The sequence below is a fragment of the Nilaparvata lugens genome, chromosome 1, assembly GCF_014356525.2.
Source record: "Nilaparvata lugens isolate BPH chromosome 1, ASM1435652v1, whole genome shotgun sequence".
Classification (NCBI taxonomy): Eukaryota; Metazoa; Arthropoda; class Insecta; order Hemiptera; family Delphacidae; genus Nilaparvata; species Nilaparvata lugens.
The window spans coordinates 29,503,695-29,522,683 of NC_052504.1; the positions used below are offsets into that span (position 1 = coordinate 29,503,695).

At 33.0% G+C, this 18,989-nt stretch overlaps 1 protein-coding gene across 4 annotated transcripts; it reads right to left on the reverse strand.

The window, feature by feature from the left end:
- Nucleotides 1-1,017: 1,017 nt before the first annotated feature.
- LOC111048499 (hyaluronidase B) lies at nucleotides 1,018-18,658 on the reverse strand. 4 transcript variants are annotated; one of them, XM_039424932.1, is made up of 6 exons: nucleotides 18,266-18,658; nucleotides 10,945-11,279; nucleotides 6,221-6,360; nucleotides 4,774-4,898; nucleotides 2,825-3,026; nucleotides 1,018-2,106 (listed from the first exon to the last, which is right to left on the reverse strand). In XM_039424932.1, exons 1-6 carry the CDS (start codon nucleotides 18,331-18,333, stop codon nucleotides 1,852-1,854), a joined length of 1,125 nt encoding a protein of 374 aa, XP_039280866.1. In that variant the 5' UTR covers nucleotides 18,334-18,658; the 3' UTR covers nucleotides 1,018-1,851. The 4 variants fall into 4 exon arrangements, with proteins under 4 accessions (XP_039280866.1, XP_039280857.1, XP_022190087.1 ...); XM_039424923.1 differs by having other exon boundaries at nucleotides 4,774-4,952; nucleotides 18,266-18,650; XM_022334395.2 differs by having other exon boundaries at nucleotides 4,774-4,952; nucleotides 10,945-11,261; nucleotides 18,266-18,645.
- Between the last annotated feature and the right edge of the window lie 331 nt (nucleotides 18,659-18,989).

The window sequence follows — 18,989 nt, forward strand, 5'->3', positions numbered from 1 at the left end:
TTTTAGCAAAGGCAATAAAAACCCTAGTCTGACAAGCCTGTCAGATAATTCATTAAAGAGAATTTTATTTCCAAACCACCAAACTTTAATTTGGTATATTCTCATATCTTATCAGCAAAATGATGAATTATTATCTCATGTAAAATATGTCTATGGATGTAATTATTGCATGAAATAGTTGATAAATGTTTAATTGAAACTTGACTTCAATGTCTATTGAAACTACATTCCAGTAGAAGCAAGTTTGCATTAAACTAATTTGTGTTTTATAAGTCGATATTATCCACCCCTTACTTATATGCTTATCTATCATTCTCCAACTAACCCTTACATTTCCTTTTGTTAAACTTTCTCAAACACTCTTTTCTGTGTATTTTTAATAATTTTATACTTTATGTATGGATAAAATGAATGAATGTTCATTGTGAATTTATTAATTTTTTTCAAGTGCCATTGCTTATAATTTGCGGCTATTAAAAAGTTGTTTGAACAGTAAAAATAAATAGTCTATCACAAAATGTTTAGTATTTTTTGTAAGATCCTATCCATTTCAATATTTTTAGGATAATAATATTTTCATGAAATTAATTTCATTGTCACTAAACTCGTTCTGTGGAACATGTGGTGGCATTCGATTACATAACATCCAGTGTTATTAATTGGAAGGTTTAATCGAGTGTGAAGATTGGAGATTAGTGAATCTCTAGATTGGAAAACTGGTCAATCATTTTTGACACTTCTGAATGTTCATCATAGAGCGCACTATTTCGCCTTTATGCTTTCTGTATAGTTCTGTTAGGAGCAATTCTCACTTCCTTCTTTTTAACATATTCTAGGTCGAAAGATAACAGAGTAGGTCTAGACTACCTTAATGTAATAAATATATGCATTTGAAAATATACATAGTCGTACTGATATTTTCCTGATAATTGAAAAATTATGGTGTAAATAAACAAAAACTATTTACAGTATAAACAAACGTTATTAGGTTATTAATATCAAGTTATGACCTTACAATTTTTTTTCAAAAGTGGGTGTTTAATCAAATGTAGCAGATTACTATGCCATGAGCCATGTACAACGAATGGAGCAAAACAGAACACAGAAACAGATGCATGTTGGACGAATGTCCAAGAGGTCGCCCCAGAACCCGCTGGCTTCAAGATGTGCAGAGAGATCTGGCGTGCTTTGGAGTGAGAAACTGGAGGAGGCGAGCAGGTGATAGAGATTATTGGAGGCGCATTGTTGAGGAGGCCAAGGTGAGAGTACCAGATTCACACTTTTTTGACCAAATGCTAGAAGATTGCAATTTTTTATTGAATTCCAATAACTAGCTCTTTAAACTACTTTTAGCTCTTTCAGTTCATGAACTATAATTATTCACAAATAATGTGAAAATTTTCATTAGTTGAGTTAGTCAATTTTATTGAAAAGTTGGAAGCTCTTTGATAATGAGTAAAAACCAATTATCTTATAAAAATAAATTGAGTATTTGCACACTGCATTTTCTTTATCACAAAAATAGTCCAATCCAAAAAAAAAATTCAACCTCCATTGCTCGTTAACTTCGTTTTAAATTTCATTTACGGTAATTTAATGGTTCGAATTTGATTTCAACAGTAGAAGCAGTAAAATATATTCAATGTTCAGTTTTGAACATTGCAATTACAGCAATTTTTGTTAAGAATATTATTTATTCCTCGTTTGCGAGATTGTTCATGAAAGTTGCTTTTGTCACAGTCTCCTCTCATGCACACAATATTATTTACATATTTATTTTCCCCGACTGGGTAAACTATGGCTGTCACTCTCACTAGAACACAGAATATTGATCCGGAAAGTAAGGCAACGTCATCTTACCAATATCACTTCTTTTTCCACTTCATTAGGATCTATACTCTCATTGAAATGAATTTTTTGTTTTATTCTCTCCCATCTCTCCAGTCTTTGTTTCACTATTTTCACTGTTGGTCCCAAAATTCTGTCAACATAGTCTAGAAGAGCTAAGCACTTTTCCTTGGTATTCACATCATTGGTTGCACCCCAGATTATAACACCGTTTGATCCTTTTTTCTTTGGTATTTCCAGTGAATTTATAAGATCCTCCTGGAAAAAAGAATACGGTAATATCAATTGATCTAGTTTGGTACACGTACTTCATGATCTTCCTAGAAAACAAATTAACTGATCTAGTTTGGCACACGTTCTATATAATACTTCAATACCACTTACACATAGATATTTTTCAATTATACTATTAATTTGAATCAAGAATCAAATCTAATTCAAAGTTTCATAAAATCCTTTGGCACCGATTACCTGAAATCTGATATCACATTACCGTACCGTACTTGAGCCTACTATTATACATATAATATTGTAGTAATATTAAAAATAGTATAATACTTTAAATTTATAATATACCAGCAGGTAACCCGTGCTTCGCAAGAGGCCAATTAAAAACTTGACGTATTAAAATCTTGAAAATTGGAAATAGACCTATAACTATCCTCGGTAAATTGTGAACCTATATGTAAAATTTCAAGTTAAACAGTTCAGTAGTTCATATGTGATGATGCGTCATTCGTGAATTTCCTATCCCTTACGTGTATAAGCTAATTTTTTCAGTAACACCTAGACTTCTGTTTTGATTGAAATTATAAAATACTCGGATCTTCAATATGGCTTATGAAAATCAGGTACCAGTACCTGTTACAGTATCTTTGACATTCTCGAAAAAAATTATCATAAAGATTTATACTAAGTAACGTATAGGTGCTAGTAGATTAAATTTTCATTATTTTCCAAATGTTTTTCTACTCACACGACTCAAAAATCTGTTGACATCGTGATATTTGTACCATGTGTATGGGAAAACTGGCTTGAACTTGCCCTTGTGTGACAACCTGTAGGCTTCCTCCATTCGACCAATCATGAACTTTGCTCTTTTTTCTTCAGTCATGCCTTGATTTTTCAAGTATAGAGATGGATATAGAGCAGTGCTCTCATCGAAGAACCATTTCAATCTGAAAACAAATTTAGAATTCTTTACATAAAATTACTCTGGTCTTGAAATCTATAAATATGAATGTAAAATATGAAGTTCTTAAAATCAATTAGGTACATTTTTAATATACGGTAAATTTATTATACTAATCATTTATCATACTCCCGACAAAATTTATCCAGTAACTTTACTGTAATTGCACTCGGCATTCCTTACATTTTAGAGGTGGATTGATAAATTAATTCAGTTTGTTGATACCAGAATATCCCTAGAGTAATGCGTGCTTGAGGAGATGCTGAGCTTCAAGATTTTTATCAATAGGTACTTAGATACTTTTTATAATACTTGAAATATTGATAATTAATATAATAAATTGCATGTCTACCTGTAAATCATCAAGTTCCACTTATTGAAGAATAAAATTCTAGTCTTGTGTATAATCAAGCACACAATACAAGGTTTCAGGGTTGGACCAAATGAGAGAAATCTCGCTCTAAGAAAGGATTATGAAGAAATATATAAGTATATATTCTAAACCCAGGATAGTGTTAAGTGGAACATTTAGGGAGTGTGTGAATCATAGTGTACAGTACACTTCAATGTACCTAGAATACCTAACGTACGTAATGTATTCTAGGTACCTTGGTACACGTCAACGTCAAGTGCACTATAATATGCAAGTACTGTTGTGTAGCACGATACAAATTCTTGATATCTGTAGACATTAAAAAACTGACTCTAGTTTTGATTTTTTCTAAAAAAAATTGAATTCATATACATAAGACATAGTCAGAGCTGGATTAAATATTTCAGGCTTCACGCTTGTTCACTTCAGGCTTTCACAGAAAACGAGTTTGAATCTATTTTTCATACGTGTAAAAGTATGGTATTAATTATGGTATTAAGTATCGTATTAATTCCTGGTAAGGGATTATGTTTTTAGCGTTTGGACATCAACAACTGAAAATGTAATATAATGAGGATCAAGGAGCAAGGATAATAATCTTCTTTCATTTTGATCTAAGTCTATTTAATGCTCAGATACCGTATGTCAAACATAAATATATTCTCATTGGTCTTTGAATTGTCCATTGTTTATATTTAATTATTCTTCATTCTGAATTATCAATTATTTATAATTCAAAATAATTTTACTACTTTAAATTTGGCTGAATATGAAACTATACTATAATATGAAGGACTCCTGTCCTTCAATCTGAGCTGAAATGTTCAACCACACGGATAGCCTACTTTCGTACACGTATACATTTGCTGATCTTCTTAAAATGTATGAATTCAGGGCTACTTATTTTTATTTATAAAATAGAATTATAGCATCCTTTTTTCAATTAATAAAATAATAGATTAAAAATACAAATAATTATTACTAAACAGTTATAATTTGTATTTTTAATCTATTATTTTATTAATTTCAAAAAAGGTACTATAATAATTCTATTTTATAAATTTGCTGATATGTCAGCCCATCCCTAATTTTATATCCTTCGTCTAGATTTGTGCTCCAGCTTTATATAGAGTAGAGCTTAACTTCATCAGAAAAATATTTTTCAATCAAGTCGTCGCTATTCATATGTGGTTCTTGAGAAGGTTCTCAGTCAAAATACTGTGGTTTCCTCGAGCAAGCATAAACTACAATCGTTCTGATTGGCTCTTGCTATATTTTGCTTGGCAAAATATAGAGTAAAACAATATACTTGTTTTCAAAAATCGTTTATAAATACGAACAAAAAAAGCAGCATATTTACCTGTTATTATCCTCTATCACATCTTCTGTGCAAGATAGTTTGTTATTGCCTGTCAATTTGTAATTGAAACAAAACGGATATCCATAATAGCCCCATTTTGCCAGCGGTCTCAATTGTTTGGACACCTGCAGAGTTGTCAACAGAAATGATTTGGCAGCCTTCTCAAATTGAGTCGTAGCCTATAAAATTAAGAGGAAACAATCATGTCACACTCTCATCTATATTCATGAGTTTATCCCAATTTGAATACTCTCACTTTTAGTGTGTTTATAGTATAAGATGAAATTGATGCTTCCAAAGTAAGTACCTTCAGTACTTCAAAATATTATTAGATTCGATGCGATAAATAATTCACTCTTTATTGAAATAATTTATTCTTCCAAATGCAATAAATATACATCTCATGTTGAAAAAGTAGGTTTAAATTTTTATATGTAAACATTTAAATTGTAGCATTTTACATATTATACAATTTGAGAAACACTTATTTGTGAATCTCTTTCTTCATTTATGAATAAATCAAATTTGCTTCTAATTTATCCATTTTTATATATGTTCCACACCAATATGAATATTATTCATTGTATTGAAGCAGTTTATTGTTGACCGAGCGAAGTGAGGTCTAAGATTCAAGTCGACGGTTTGGCATTTCTCGTAATGTTTAAATGTTTATATGTTGCGCATTTATGGCGAAATGCGGTAATAGATTTTCATGAAATTTGACAGGTATGTTCCTTTTTTAATTGCGCGTCGACGTATATACAAGGTTTTTTGGAAATTTTGCATTTCAAGGAGAATATAAAAGGAAAAAGGAGCCTCCTTCATACGCCAATATTAGAGTAAAAATCAGACTATAGAATTATTCATCATAAATCAGCTGACAAGTGATTACACAGATGTGTGGAGAAGCCAGTCTATTGCTGTATTTCCATAGGTCTATAGTTTCAATCAGGTACTTGTGGATGAGAATACTGCGTGTGGTGTACTGTTCACAGAACTACTAGTAATAATTATAGAGTCCAGAGAACCATAAGAATAGGCATAATACGTAACTGAAAAAATATGAATACGGTAGATCAAGTGGAACGGTATTCTTCCAATAACTATAAGTAATGTGATAATGATTCCTACCTCTATTATAGAAAAATGTCATTGAAAATATTATGATTTTAATAAAAAAGGAGCCCAGGTACCATTCAGTGGTTCATCATTAAAAGGTGATACGTCAAAGTCAAAGTATTCTTCTCAAATATATTATTTTTATTATAAAAAGAAAATCCAAATTGAATGCTGTAAAGTGTTAGTTTTATAAGTAAACGAAAGTGTTTCGTTCAATAATTATTATTATTGATTCATTAGTATTTGAATAAATGCAATACTGTATCTCAGTAATTTCTATATTTAAGATAGCTAGATGAGATACCTCAAAATGTTATCTTGTACCTACCTCTTTCTCGACAGCACTTTCACTCAGCCACGGTTGGCTCTTCTTCACCAGATTCCTCGAATAGATTCTGTAAGAATTCAGTGATCCCCAGTTCTCCCTCCATATAGGCCTCCAGTGTTCAAAATCAATTATGGCTATCCCTGCAAAAATAAATGTTCAATGAAATTGTTTTGTTTCATATTTTTGGTATTTGGTTTGATTTTTAAAACAAAAATCTGGTGTGGCGCACTCACACAACTTTCCTTGCCGTTATGAGAATTGATCACCTGACGCTAGTGTTCCCGCGCATCTCGAGTCTACTTTTCAAAGATTTGAGCCAGCTGGTGACAGGGCAATAACGCTGAAGACACACGAGGTGTGCTATCTCTTCATAGTGAATCATTTAATAGAATCAACAGTTGCCAACAGTTTGCAATTGGATAATCACATTTTCTCGAATTTCGAGCTTATTTTTAATTTTAGGTGGAAATGTTACTGAACATTAATTGTAGAGATTCTCCTGCTGACTATTTTCCACTCGAAATTTTTTGTTTAAATTGTATCTGAAGCCTGATAATTGAGAATCTAGAATCAAACTTTGCATAGATGGGGTGGAGCTCCTGAAATTTTTACAGATATGGGACTTGTGGCAGTTGATAGAGCTTATCGATGAATATTTCAGGTATAACTTTAATCAAAATCGTTGGAGCCGTTTTCGAGAAAATCGTGAAAAACCCTGTTTTTGACAACATTTTCGCCATTTTAGCCGCCATCTTGAATCGCATTTGATCGAAATTGTTCGTGTCGGATCCTTATATTGTAAGAGCCTTACGTTCCAAATTTCAAGTCATTCCATTAATTGGGAGATGAGATATCGTGTACACAGACGCACATACACTCATACACACACACACACACACACACACCACACACACACACACACACACCACACACACACACACCACACACACACACACCACACACACACACACACACACACACACACACACACACACACACACACACCACACACACACACACACACACACACACACACACCACACACACACACACAACACACACACACACACACACACACACACACACACACACACACACACACACACATACAGACCAATACCCAAAAACCACTTTTTTGGACTCAGGGGACCTTGAAACGTATAGAAATTTAGAAATTGGGGTACCTCAATTTTTTTCGGAAAGCAATACTTTCCTTACCTGTGGTAATAGGGCAAGGAAAGTAAAAACTAACTCACTCATTGGCCTATTAACATGTTTTGATCAATTTTCTAAATTAATTGAATAAACCATTGTATCCAATAGTATAGCCTAGTAAATTTTTTTTCTCATACTATCTAGTATTACTTTTTATCATTCTCAGATGAATGTCTGATGACATTTCTATGAATAATGTAATAATGATTCCTATCACTATTATGAAAAAATACCATTGAATATATTATCAAAAAAGAGCCTGCCATTCATGCGGGTAAAAACAATTTTGAAATTCGAAATAAATAATTCGATACCCAAAATGAGTTATTTTATTCTCTAACTCTATTTTCATCACACTTAATTCATTTTGAATGACTCGTTACATAAATAATATTATATAAAATAGTAATAAAATACGGTATTCATTCATTTATAACGTTCACCGTTTTTCTATTGTGATTCATAACCAGGGAGCACTTGCCTTCCACTCTGCATGACTTTGAAATCATGATGAGCCGTATTGTTAGTATAATGCCGTGTAACACAGCCTTCTCCCTATGATATGTTTTTAGGGATGCCCCTCCGTCTCTCCACCCAAACTATGGGTAAACATCAAAATTTGTCATAATATATATTAATGCTTTGTATATTGGGCTAGGTGGGACCGATATACAGGAGGGAGGGAGGATATAGAGAGTCGGAGTACTCCTCCATCAACAAAAAGGCATAAACCTTCAAGTTTTTTTTCAGAATTATCATCATGAGAATAAAACTTATAGGCCGCTTTCACACTTACCGATTGTCGACCGACATTTTTATTATTGTCACGACACCCACAAAATGTTCTCCATTGGCTAATTCTCACCAACTAGTCTAGTCTATATATATACATAAAAAAAGGGGTGTGCATGCAATTTATATTGTAGTTCTGATTTTCCAATATATTATTTGAATACATGAGAGAAGTCCAGAGCCAAATTCTTCATGCAAAATTTCCTTGTGCTATATACAAAGTGGCCCAAATATCTCGTATTTTCGGTTAATTTTCCAGTTTTCAACTATTTTTGCCAAATCCAGTGATCGGACAGAAAAATTTGTTCTCGTCTTTCATTAACATTATAAAATTCTAAATGAAATGAGATCATTCGGAACTCTTTATCTCCAATGAGTACTGGGTTATAATTTTTCAAAAATGAGTGGAATTTTAAGAAAAAATTAATTTTGATGATATTAAGATATATAATTTGTATTTATAAGTTGTATAGGCCTATATAATATTGTATTTTTACTTTCCTTGCCCTATTACCATAGGTAAGGAAAGTATTGCTTTCCAAAAAAAATTAAGTTACCCTAATTTTGAGTTTTCTATACGTTCCAAGGTCCCCTGAGTCCAAAAACATGATTTTTGTGTGTTAGTCTGTATATATATATATATATATATATATATATATATATATATATATATGTGTGTGTGTGTGTGTGTGGTGTGTGTGTGGTGTGTGTGTGTGTGTTGTGTGTGTGTGTGTGGGTGTGTGTGTGTGTGTGTGGTGTGTGTGTGTGTGTGTGTGTGTGTGGTGTGTGTGTGTGTGTTGTGTGTGGTGTGTGGTGTGTGTGTGTGTGGTGTGTGTGTGTGTATCGTGTCTGTGAACACGATAACTCAATTCCTAATCAACCGATTGACTTGAAATTTTAAACTTAAGGTCCTTAGACCATGAGGATCCGACAATAAGAAATTCAATAAGATTGAATTCAAAATGGCGGATAATCACTAAAAAAACCATGTTTTTCACGGTTTTCTCGAAAACGGCTCTAACGATTTTCTTCAAATTTATACCATTGATGGCTATTTATAAGCCCTATCAGCTGACATATAAGTCTCATTTCTGGGAAAATTTCAGGAGCTCCGTAATATTCTTGAGAAAAATGGCGGATAATTACTAAAAAAACATGTTTTTCACGATTTTCTCAAAAATAACTCGACCGATTTTTTTTAAATTCATTCCCTGTATAGTTATTTATCAGCTCTATCAACTGGCATGAGTCTCCTTTCTGGGAAACTGATGGCGTGTCCACCCCATCCTTGAGAAATGGACTTAGTAACCTCCTGAGGTTACTCTTGTGCATGAGGTAGGTAGGTAGCGCAGTTCATAAAAAAGAGCACATAGTCGAGATATTTCATCTGTAGAACAGCTGTTTTGACGACTTTAAAAAAGTGACGACTGAAAAAAATTATCGAATTTCACAATTTACACAAAGGAGAAAGTACTCTGAAAACAATTATATATACACATATACAGAAGTCTGATCGTAGCTTCGAATATGAGCAAGGAAAGTTGTGTGAGTGTACCATACCAGATTTTTATATATTGTATTTATATTTATATTTTTTCAATTTATATTTTTATATATTGTATTTATTATTTGTACTGAAATTAAGATATATTATGATATATAATTTGTATTTGATCAACGATATATCCCGATTGTTACAATCTAGATGTAAAGTTCAAAATCCCTCTGGGCGTAATTTTGTGCTCTACAATCTTAGACTGGGTAGTGAGCTGTATCTCATATAGATTTTCAGGTACACCGGACATCAATGCTGCTTGTATTGTGAAAAACACATCATTTTCAGCTTCAACCATCATCACCATCTATATTGTCCTCACAGTGATATTTTGCACAATGATATAAGATCAAGAGATTATGTTCTATGAGAATCACCCGTTAGATCACGAAATGATCCACGACATAGGGCTCATATATGGACATTAGGTATCTCATATTCATTTATTCATATACAAATACGATCCAGGTAAAAACAACAGGCATTCGCCCAAAACTGCTCTAAACCCTAATTTGGAATACACAGTCTAGAGTTTATGTAAAAATGATAACTTAATTCACACACTATTTTGAGTCCAAAAAAATGTATCTTTCTCATGAGTTGAACTACTTTTTTTCAGTGAAATATAGTGATATTTATCCATAATAGAACACTAGAATATTGTCTATAAAAATATCATATGACAAACTATTTTTGGAAGTTGAATGTATGAACTATTTACTCATTGGTTGGAGGTCACAAATATTCCGCCATTTTGCGTTGATCTTCAGACTGATTGTACATTGTAAACTAGTAGAAGGTATTCTATTCATGAATTGTGGCTCATTGGAATATTATAAGGTTGCCGCTCATCATTCAATTTTCCCTATAGATCGCCAAAGTACTGTACCTTTTCTTAGTTACTACCCACAGATTAATAGAATCGAAGATATTTTTCTCGGGCCACTCTCGTGTTTCGGATGGACACGTTAAGTCGTCGGTCGCGGCTGCCTAAAACCAGTCGCTAGGTCATGTCAGATGCCCTGAAATTGATCAGTTGCGACCTGATAACTCTGGCACCAGGCCTGAGCCAGCCAGGTGACTCCATTTATGATAATGGAATCGATATTATTAGGTGAATGGTCACTTGATATTTTTGTTATTAAGAGAATGGAATCGGTACCCTTGAAGCCAGCATCGGGTATGAGCCGCTCGATGTCGTTGCGGTAGATGTGGAGATGCTTGGTGAGATTGGCGGCTTGCGGCACGCCGCCGTTGCGGGGCTGTTGCGGCGTGAGGCGGGTTGCGTCGAGCAGGGCGGGGAACAGCCCCGGGTCGTAGAGCAGCGCCACCGCGTTGCCTCGGAACTGGTCACCCCGGTTCTGCAGCAAACCCCACTGCTCAGATACACTTGAGAAGTTCAGGCCGTGCTTGTGGCACATAAACGTCGGCACGTTCCACAATACTTTGTACTTGGCCGCTGCCGCCACATTTGCTACTCTGCAACACAAGTTGAAGCTGTGCAAATGCTAATAAAAAACTCTCTGACGTTTTTCAAAGTTGTTCGATTTGTGTACTATCAAGCTATCAAAATGAAAAAGTTTTCTCGAGAAAAATTTTTTTTCTCCAATCATTACTTTTTGAGACATGAGCGCATAAAATTTAAATTTCTGGGACAGGTCATTTCAAATTCGGTAAGAGATAAATCCATGAACTTTTGAGGATGAATTCTTCATGGTATTTTGATTCAATGAAACAAACATTTTCTGAAAAGATCAATTTTTGAGAGTTTTTCAATTTAACAAAAATAGCCTTTAGTTGAGCTATTTTTGGTAAATTGAATAACTTTCTCAAAAATTTATATTCTCAGAATGGAGAATTTATCGTCAAAATTTCATATAACTATTTCTTACCGAATTTGAAATGACCTGTCCCAAAAATTAAAACTTTATGCGCTCATATCTCAAAAAGTAATTATCGGAGATAATTTTTTTCCTGAGAAAACAGGAGAAAAATTTTCTTAGATTTTTTTATTTTGATAGCTTGAGAGAGTTTTAAAATTTTACCTTAAAGTTTTTTAAGGTATACTAATTAAAAACTCCAAAAAAATGTCACCTTCAAATTGAATCAATGCTGTTGCTCTGAACAACATTGGAAGGATTTCTGGAATAAGCTATTGAGATACAATATTGTGTTAAATGCTCTATAGAATGAGCCATTGTAGTGGAAAATATTTGTTCTTGCGTGGTTGCATTTGCTACTCTGCAACCGTAATAGGCCTACTCCATATATATGACAGTAAGATCTATTTCATGATACCTTTAACTTCAATTCTAACTCTATGTCACGTGAAACAAAAAAAGTTTGGGTCCGCTGCACAGTGAATGATTGAGAATGAGATACATTATTTGTTGAGGGAAATGAATGAACTGATTGAATTACAGTATATCAATCTCTCTCAGTCAAGGTTTTGGGGATAGCGTACAGCGATACTCACAATACTACAGGATGTCAAGTTATTCATTCTTATTTTTAATCAATTTATATAATTATCGTAATTAAGGTACTGTTGGGTTTCATACGTGAACTAGGACGATATATACGGATCTTTCTTAGATTTTCCTCCGTTTATGAGTGAGTTGCTCCGTTAGAGTGAGTTTTATTAGCAAGAAATTTGGCTCTTGTCACCTAGCGGCTACCTTTTTGATAGGAGTGTACCTAATAAGCACTGTATATGAAACTAATTAGCACTTATCGAGTATTTATGTCAAAACTCACGATTCAACCCCTTTTACACAAAAAGACACAAAAGTACTCTTCTTGATCGAAGTCCTTTTTGAACTATATGATGCAAAAAGTTTCAATTCTATTTTTCTAAAAGAGAATTAACTTAACTCTTTTCAACTCTCAATTAACTCTTTTTCTAAAGAGTTAATTTTACCTATTGAGTGAATGATGAAAAATCAATTTTTCACTTCCGATAGTGTAATATGAGCAATTACTTTCATTTTACTTTCAACACGATATTTCACTCTTATTCTCAGATTATAAGCAATCCATAATAATTATAATAAAATTAGCCGGGAATCAATGATATCTATTGCTTCCCTTTCTAACTAATTGATATTAATTGAAAAGCTCTCGCGACATCTTGCAGTTCAATACGGTATGCACTTACGAAATCAATATCGAAACTATTAGAAGAATTCATTCATATGAAATTAACTCGAACTTTTAAATCGTCATGAATCTTTATAATTATCTGCAGAGTATAAAAAGTTGAGTTTGACAGACGCATGCTTCCTCAATATCATGGTGTCGCTCGTGTTGTGAAATTTATTCCATTCGATAAACGGAGGCAAACTGTTCGGCACATATACTGCCTATAATAATATAGATTGGCTGAATGTCTCATAAATGAACTTCACTGCACTGAAATTATTGTCATAATGTATTTATGGGCTTTTGTTCAACTGGACTACTTCATTCTTATCACTGAATTCATTAGAATGAGTGAGGTCGTTGGCACATAAAACCAATATGTTAATCAAGTGTCATGCTTTGAGTTTTGATCCTTCTTAAACACTACTGATGACACATCGATTTAATAATTATTACTTGTCAGTTGAGACTTTGAGTTATATGGTTTACCATAGATTTGAACACTCATCAGCTTCATTTATCGAATATTGTCTCCTGATGACACGCATAAACTTACAAATTAATAAGAATTTTCTCAAGTAAACATAATAATAATGAAGGATTTCCACTATTAAGAGTTGAAATCAATATTTGTCATTTTCATTTGGAGCTGCTCTGCAAGCAGATTATCCATTTAGAAGTCATCAATTATTTATCTGAGTTAAGAGAAGAATCCAGACATAGAATTTATCTGAATTATTATCGTACTTGTATGAGATTTATGAATTATATCGTGCAGTATGAGAAAGCACAATCTTATATCTGTTACCAAAGAATCAATTAAAAATTGTTGTACCTACCTCGTCGAAACAAGTTTTTATAGGAAACAGAATCGGCGTTAAATGTTGATGATTTATTATGGAAAACACTCATGTAGATCATTTTTATCTAAATAAAACTCAATTATCATGTTATGTTAGTAGTGATTAGTGAAACCTTCACAAGTTTCATAAGGTTCATACATACAACATTTTGTACTCCTTGAATCTAAGAACAGATTCTAGACTACTAGCATGTTATCAACTACTATTCTATCAAAGTACTACTACTATTCAAAGGAGTGTTTAAAGAGGGGGGGGGTTGATAGAGACGAAGACTGTATCATTGAAATTCTTGAGGGGGGTTAAAAAACAATTCTTTTGAGGAGTTCCCAAAAACGAGCAGCATTTTAGCGAGTGACGATAGAAATTGTTGGTGGGGGGGGGGTGCGTCATCGGGCTTGGGGTATTTTATCAATATAAATAAAGTGGATATTTTTTAGCAATTTGTCGGATTCCATTTATTCATGAATAAACTTGAATGGTCCATGTATTGATCAAAATTGAATTCTGGCCGTTTTTTGTAATTGCAGGAAGTAACGTTGTACTGAACCTGTTCTATTTTGCGCGTTTATTGAAAGAGAGTGACAGAATCCATTGCATCGCATTTTAATGCTCTCTCACCTACCAAGTAGGCCTACCACCCAATTTGTGTTCCAACAAGATGAGATTTCACCTGCAATTACAAGAAAGACTGGACTGTTTTCAGTTCCTGAATCGGCTGACATGTAGCAAGTGTTTTTAAGCGGCAAATGAAAAGAAAAGAAGAAATATCCGCGTTACAAGACTGAACGCAGTGCAGGTTCAAGGTGGAAGTAGCTAATTAGGTACCACTGTGTGAAGGCTACTCAACAAACTAGAATTTAACTTTGAATGTTCAGGACTACGGTACCGCACTATTGTATCATTTTAACAATGGTATCTTGATATGTCCAGTTTCTCATTGGATTGATTTGTTCCCGAAGGGATCCTTATAGATGACAGCATGGTAAGTCTAGTTTGGAGTTTGAGTGCAATCCTCTGCCTGCCAGTCTGTCTCCACCTTTCTTTCACCCTCTCTCTCTCTCTCTCTCTCTCTCTCTCTCTCACACACACACACACACACACACACACACACACTCTCTCTCTCTCTCTCTATTTTTTTCCCAATTTGATTCGTTTAATCTAGTAATTATATAGCGTTGTATTGGAGGGTTGAGTGTAAGAGAGGGCCGGCTGCGCCCTAACTCCGCCCTCCTAGGTAAAAAATAAAGGCAGCAATTCTATTCTATTCTATATATCTCTCTTTAACTTTTCATTTATGTGCATGTCTTGATGTTTATGATAAGTTTTTATAAGTTTGTAACATATTGGCATTGTATTTTTTATTGGAGTGTTGTGTATAAGAGAGGGCCTGATGTACCCTAACATCCCCCTCCTGGGTTTAAGGCTAAAAAAACTTTCTACTGGTGATATTTTTCAAACTTTTTCAATTTGTAGACTATCAAGCTAACAATAAAATGAAAAAGTTTTCTCAGGATTTTTTTTCCGATCATTACTTTTTGAGATATGAGCGCCTAAAGTTTAAATTTTCGGAACAGTAGATCATTTCAAATTCGGTAAGAAATAAATCCTTGAAATTTTGAAGATAAATTCTCCATGTTGATTGAATAAATCAGAAATTTTCTGAAATTATCAATTTTTAAGAAAGTTATTCAATCAAACAAAAATGTTGGTCATTTTTAGTAAATTAAATAATTTTCTAAAAAAACTATATTTTTAGGAAATTTTTGTTTCATTTAATCAACAATACCATGAATAATTTATCCTATAAATTTCATGGATTTGGAAAATATATCTTAACGAATTTGAAATGATCTGTCACAAAAACTTAAACTTTATGCGTTCATATCTCAAAAAGTAGGTATTGATCGGAAAAAAATCCCTGAGAGAACTTTTTCATTTTGATAGCTTGATACTATCAAAAAACTTTGAAAAATATCACCAGTAAATAGTTTTTTAGCCTTCGCACAGCCTTAAAATAAATACAGCAATTCAATTCTATTTTTTCTCTCTCTCTCTGTCACACACACACACCACACACACACACACACACACACACACACACACGCGCGCGCGCGCGTTTTGCTAGTCTCTCCTTACTATGCAGTTCTTATTTGAAGCTCTTCTGATATGAGAATAAGATTGAAAGCATCATGCCTCCAAAGTTGTATACCTTGTAACTGGTGAAGAAAGGTATTTTTTAAAACAGTCTGAATCTAAAACTTCCATTTGGAAATAATTAGAGAATGAATAAGGCTTTCTTACAGAAAACTGCTCCCGCATCATCCAAAATTCTCTTCTCCATTATTATTCCAATAAACACATAATTATATTGCATACTGAATCTCGAGTGATTGTGGAAATAGCTTCTCATTAAAATTACTACATGTCTTCTTCATATGTTCCGATGAATATTAGCTCAGTTCTCTGCTAGTAGGCCTACAGTATAAACTTTCTAAATATTCAAATATAAATAAAAATTCAACAAAATTATTATTAACTCATTAAATCCGTTGCATGACGAATATCTAGTCCTGACCTAATTCCACATTTAATTATTGACGATTGACCGATTTCATTAACAGTTCAAGCTATATGATGAAAACTATGGAAGATATTACAATAAATGTCTATGCCGATTCTTCTGGAACTTCTTCTTTATTCCACAAATCTCATGACTGATCTTATTGACGACAAGCAATATACATAATTTAAGCTGAATTCTCGGTAATTTGTGTAATACATGGAGTTTCCAGGATAGTTGAGTTGGAGGAAGCTCTTGGTAATTACGTTTCCAATTACCTAGAGTGAATGCATAGCCATTTACCTAGAACTCTCAGATCTCTCACTCATCGGCTGGTAGATTACTCATATGAAATTTAATTGATTATCATTCTTGCATTGAAATATTTATGCTTAAGACAGCATATCGGTTTGGCTACCTACATTAATTGAGACGAACCCTAAGTTAGTTATTGGTGCATTTTTTACTTCTATTGTTTAGTAATAGACTCATCTGAAACTGCTTTTATATACTGCTCTCGCTTGACAATAAACTCAATAAGTACATGAGCTTCCCAGTTTCAAAAAAAAACCTATAGAAAGTGATCATTGTTGACAATGTGAATGATTAAATGATAGAAAATTATTTTAAATGTTACAATTTTTTTTATAAAAGCACTTACCTATCATCTTAGTTTTTTTCTATCAACTCTCCCATTTCCAATCCTCTTAGTTCAAGACTTGAACATTCTATTCTAACAATAAATTATTAGGCGTTTTGAATGTAAAAGGTGATATGAATATTATTACCAAAATAGAACAATAATAATATAATTTTTGTTCCTGTCTGATGTAGGCCTATTCAAGAAAAAAATATTTTTGTGTTGAGAAGAGCACAGTCGAATTAGAATATTCTATTTTAATCTCAAATTTCATTAAAACCCCATTTCACTGATATCTTTTTAAATCCTAATTTGCTATTTTTCTCCACCATTACATTGTGCAATTAATAGTATAATGAATGTAATTAATTTTTTAAAGAATGGACAATAATTGAAGCCAGTTAACTGGTACCTATTCAATTTGAATAGGATGATTCGAACCGACATCATTATTCCCTGCATAATTTTCTTTAATGTTTACATTAGTAGCTTAGTATATTGTAGAGGATATAGTACCGTATTTAGAATATTCATATTCATATTGATAGATTTCTAATAGAACTTATATATTTCATAGAAAAAACATGTAAATTCAAATATAATTTAAAGATGGTCAATATTCAAAGATTTCTTGAATTTATTGACATAAATTCAAGTTTTTTCTGCATTTTAGTATGCAGATAATGAAATTATTTCATGATAAATGGTTTCAATATTATTATATTCTGTACAGTATGTATAAATTCAAAAGTAGTTTAATCAATGAAGTAGGCCTACATTATTTTAATCATAAGTTTATGAGAAATGAGATTGCTAGATTGTATTTTCGGATTTTTGTTTGTTTTTCTATGACAGTCCACAATATTTTTAAAAGTAAAGCAAATTTTTCTTCATAGTCAATATTAATAAGTCAATATCAAATTCATAAGTCACAAATCACAAATTCTATGCACATCTTCAACTCGATATATCAATGCCGTACTTCAGGCAATCAATAAATAATATTCCACTACATCACATGACATAAATTTAATTTTATTTAGTAAATTCGAATATCAACTACAGTGAAATTGTACCTTTGTACTGTCGAAGAGTGCAAAAACTGAATCAAGTTATATTTATGTTGTTTTAGGACATTTTTTAACGGTAAAATTCATCTTTTTTTAGGGGGGAAAATTAATGAAGTGAATTATTAGTCTCCTTGTTTTGCATAATAATCAAGTTCAAATTAGTATTATAGTGAATATTGATTTTTGATACACGACCAATGTGTTCCTACCTGGCAAAAAGGAAGCAGAGCATGCAGATGCAGTGGAGTAGGAGGCCTATGTTGTAAGCGTGTGCCATCTCGCGCTCGACGGTCAATCGGTGCGGTGGCCGGTGGAAGGAAGGACTCGCCGACAGCCACAGTGCACTGAACAACTCACTCGGCGATCGACACAAATATATAGGCTTAACCGATCGACACCAAACACAATACCACAATCAAACCAAATCAGCTGCGCTTATGGCGCCCACCGCGCCGATCAACTTTTTCACATCCAGATGAACTTCGGATTTGCATTATAGATTCACTTGAAGATTCTCTGGTTTTTCATAATATTGAGGATTTGTCAATTCAAGTGATTTTGATTTATTAATCTCCTTCATTCACATGTGTATCATTTTCTCCTCCACACGCAGACGATTTTTCTTCGTGGAGGAATTCCGTAATATATTGAGTTAGTTTCTTGTTTCACTGCTTACTAAAAATATATTTTGTAAATGAAATTATGAGATGAGCGGATGTGAAGGACAAATGCTGATCAAACAAGAGTGAGGCTATTTCACAGAATCGGCTCTGCTATTCGGGGTTTCATCGTATGATAATCAAATATAGCAGTATGATGATAAAAAGTGTATGATAAATTGAAATTTTTATACATACTCTATTTCACTTCATATTAGCCTACTCTTAGGAAGTACCTTTTGGTGAAGAGTTATAAGCTATGTGGTTTGAGGCA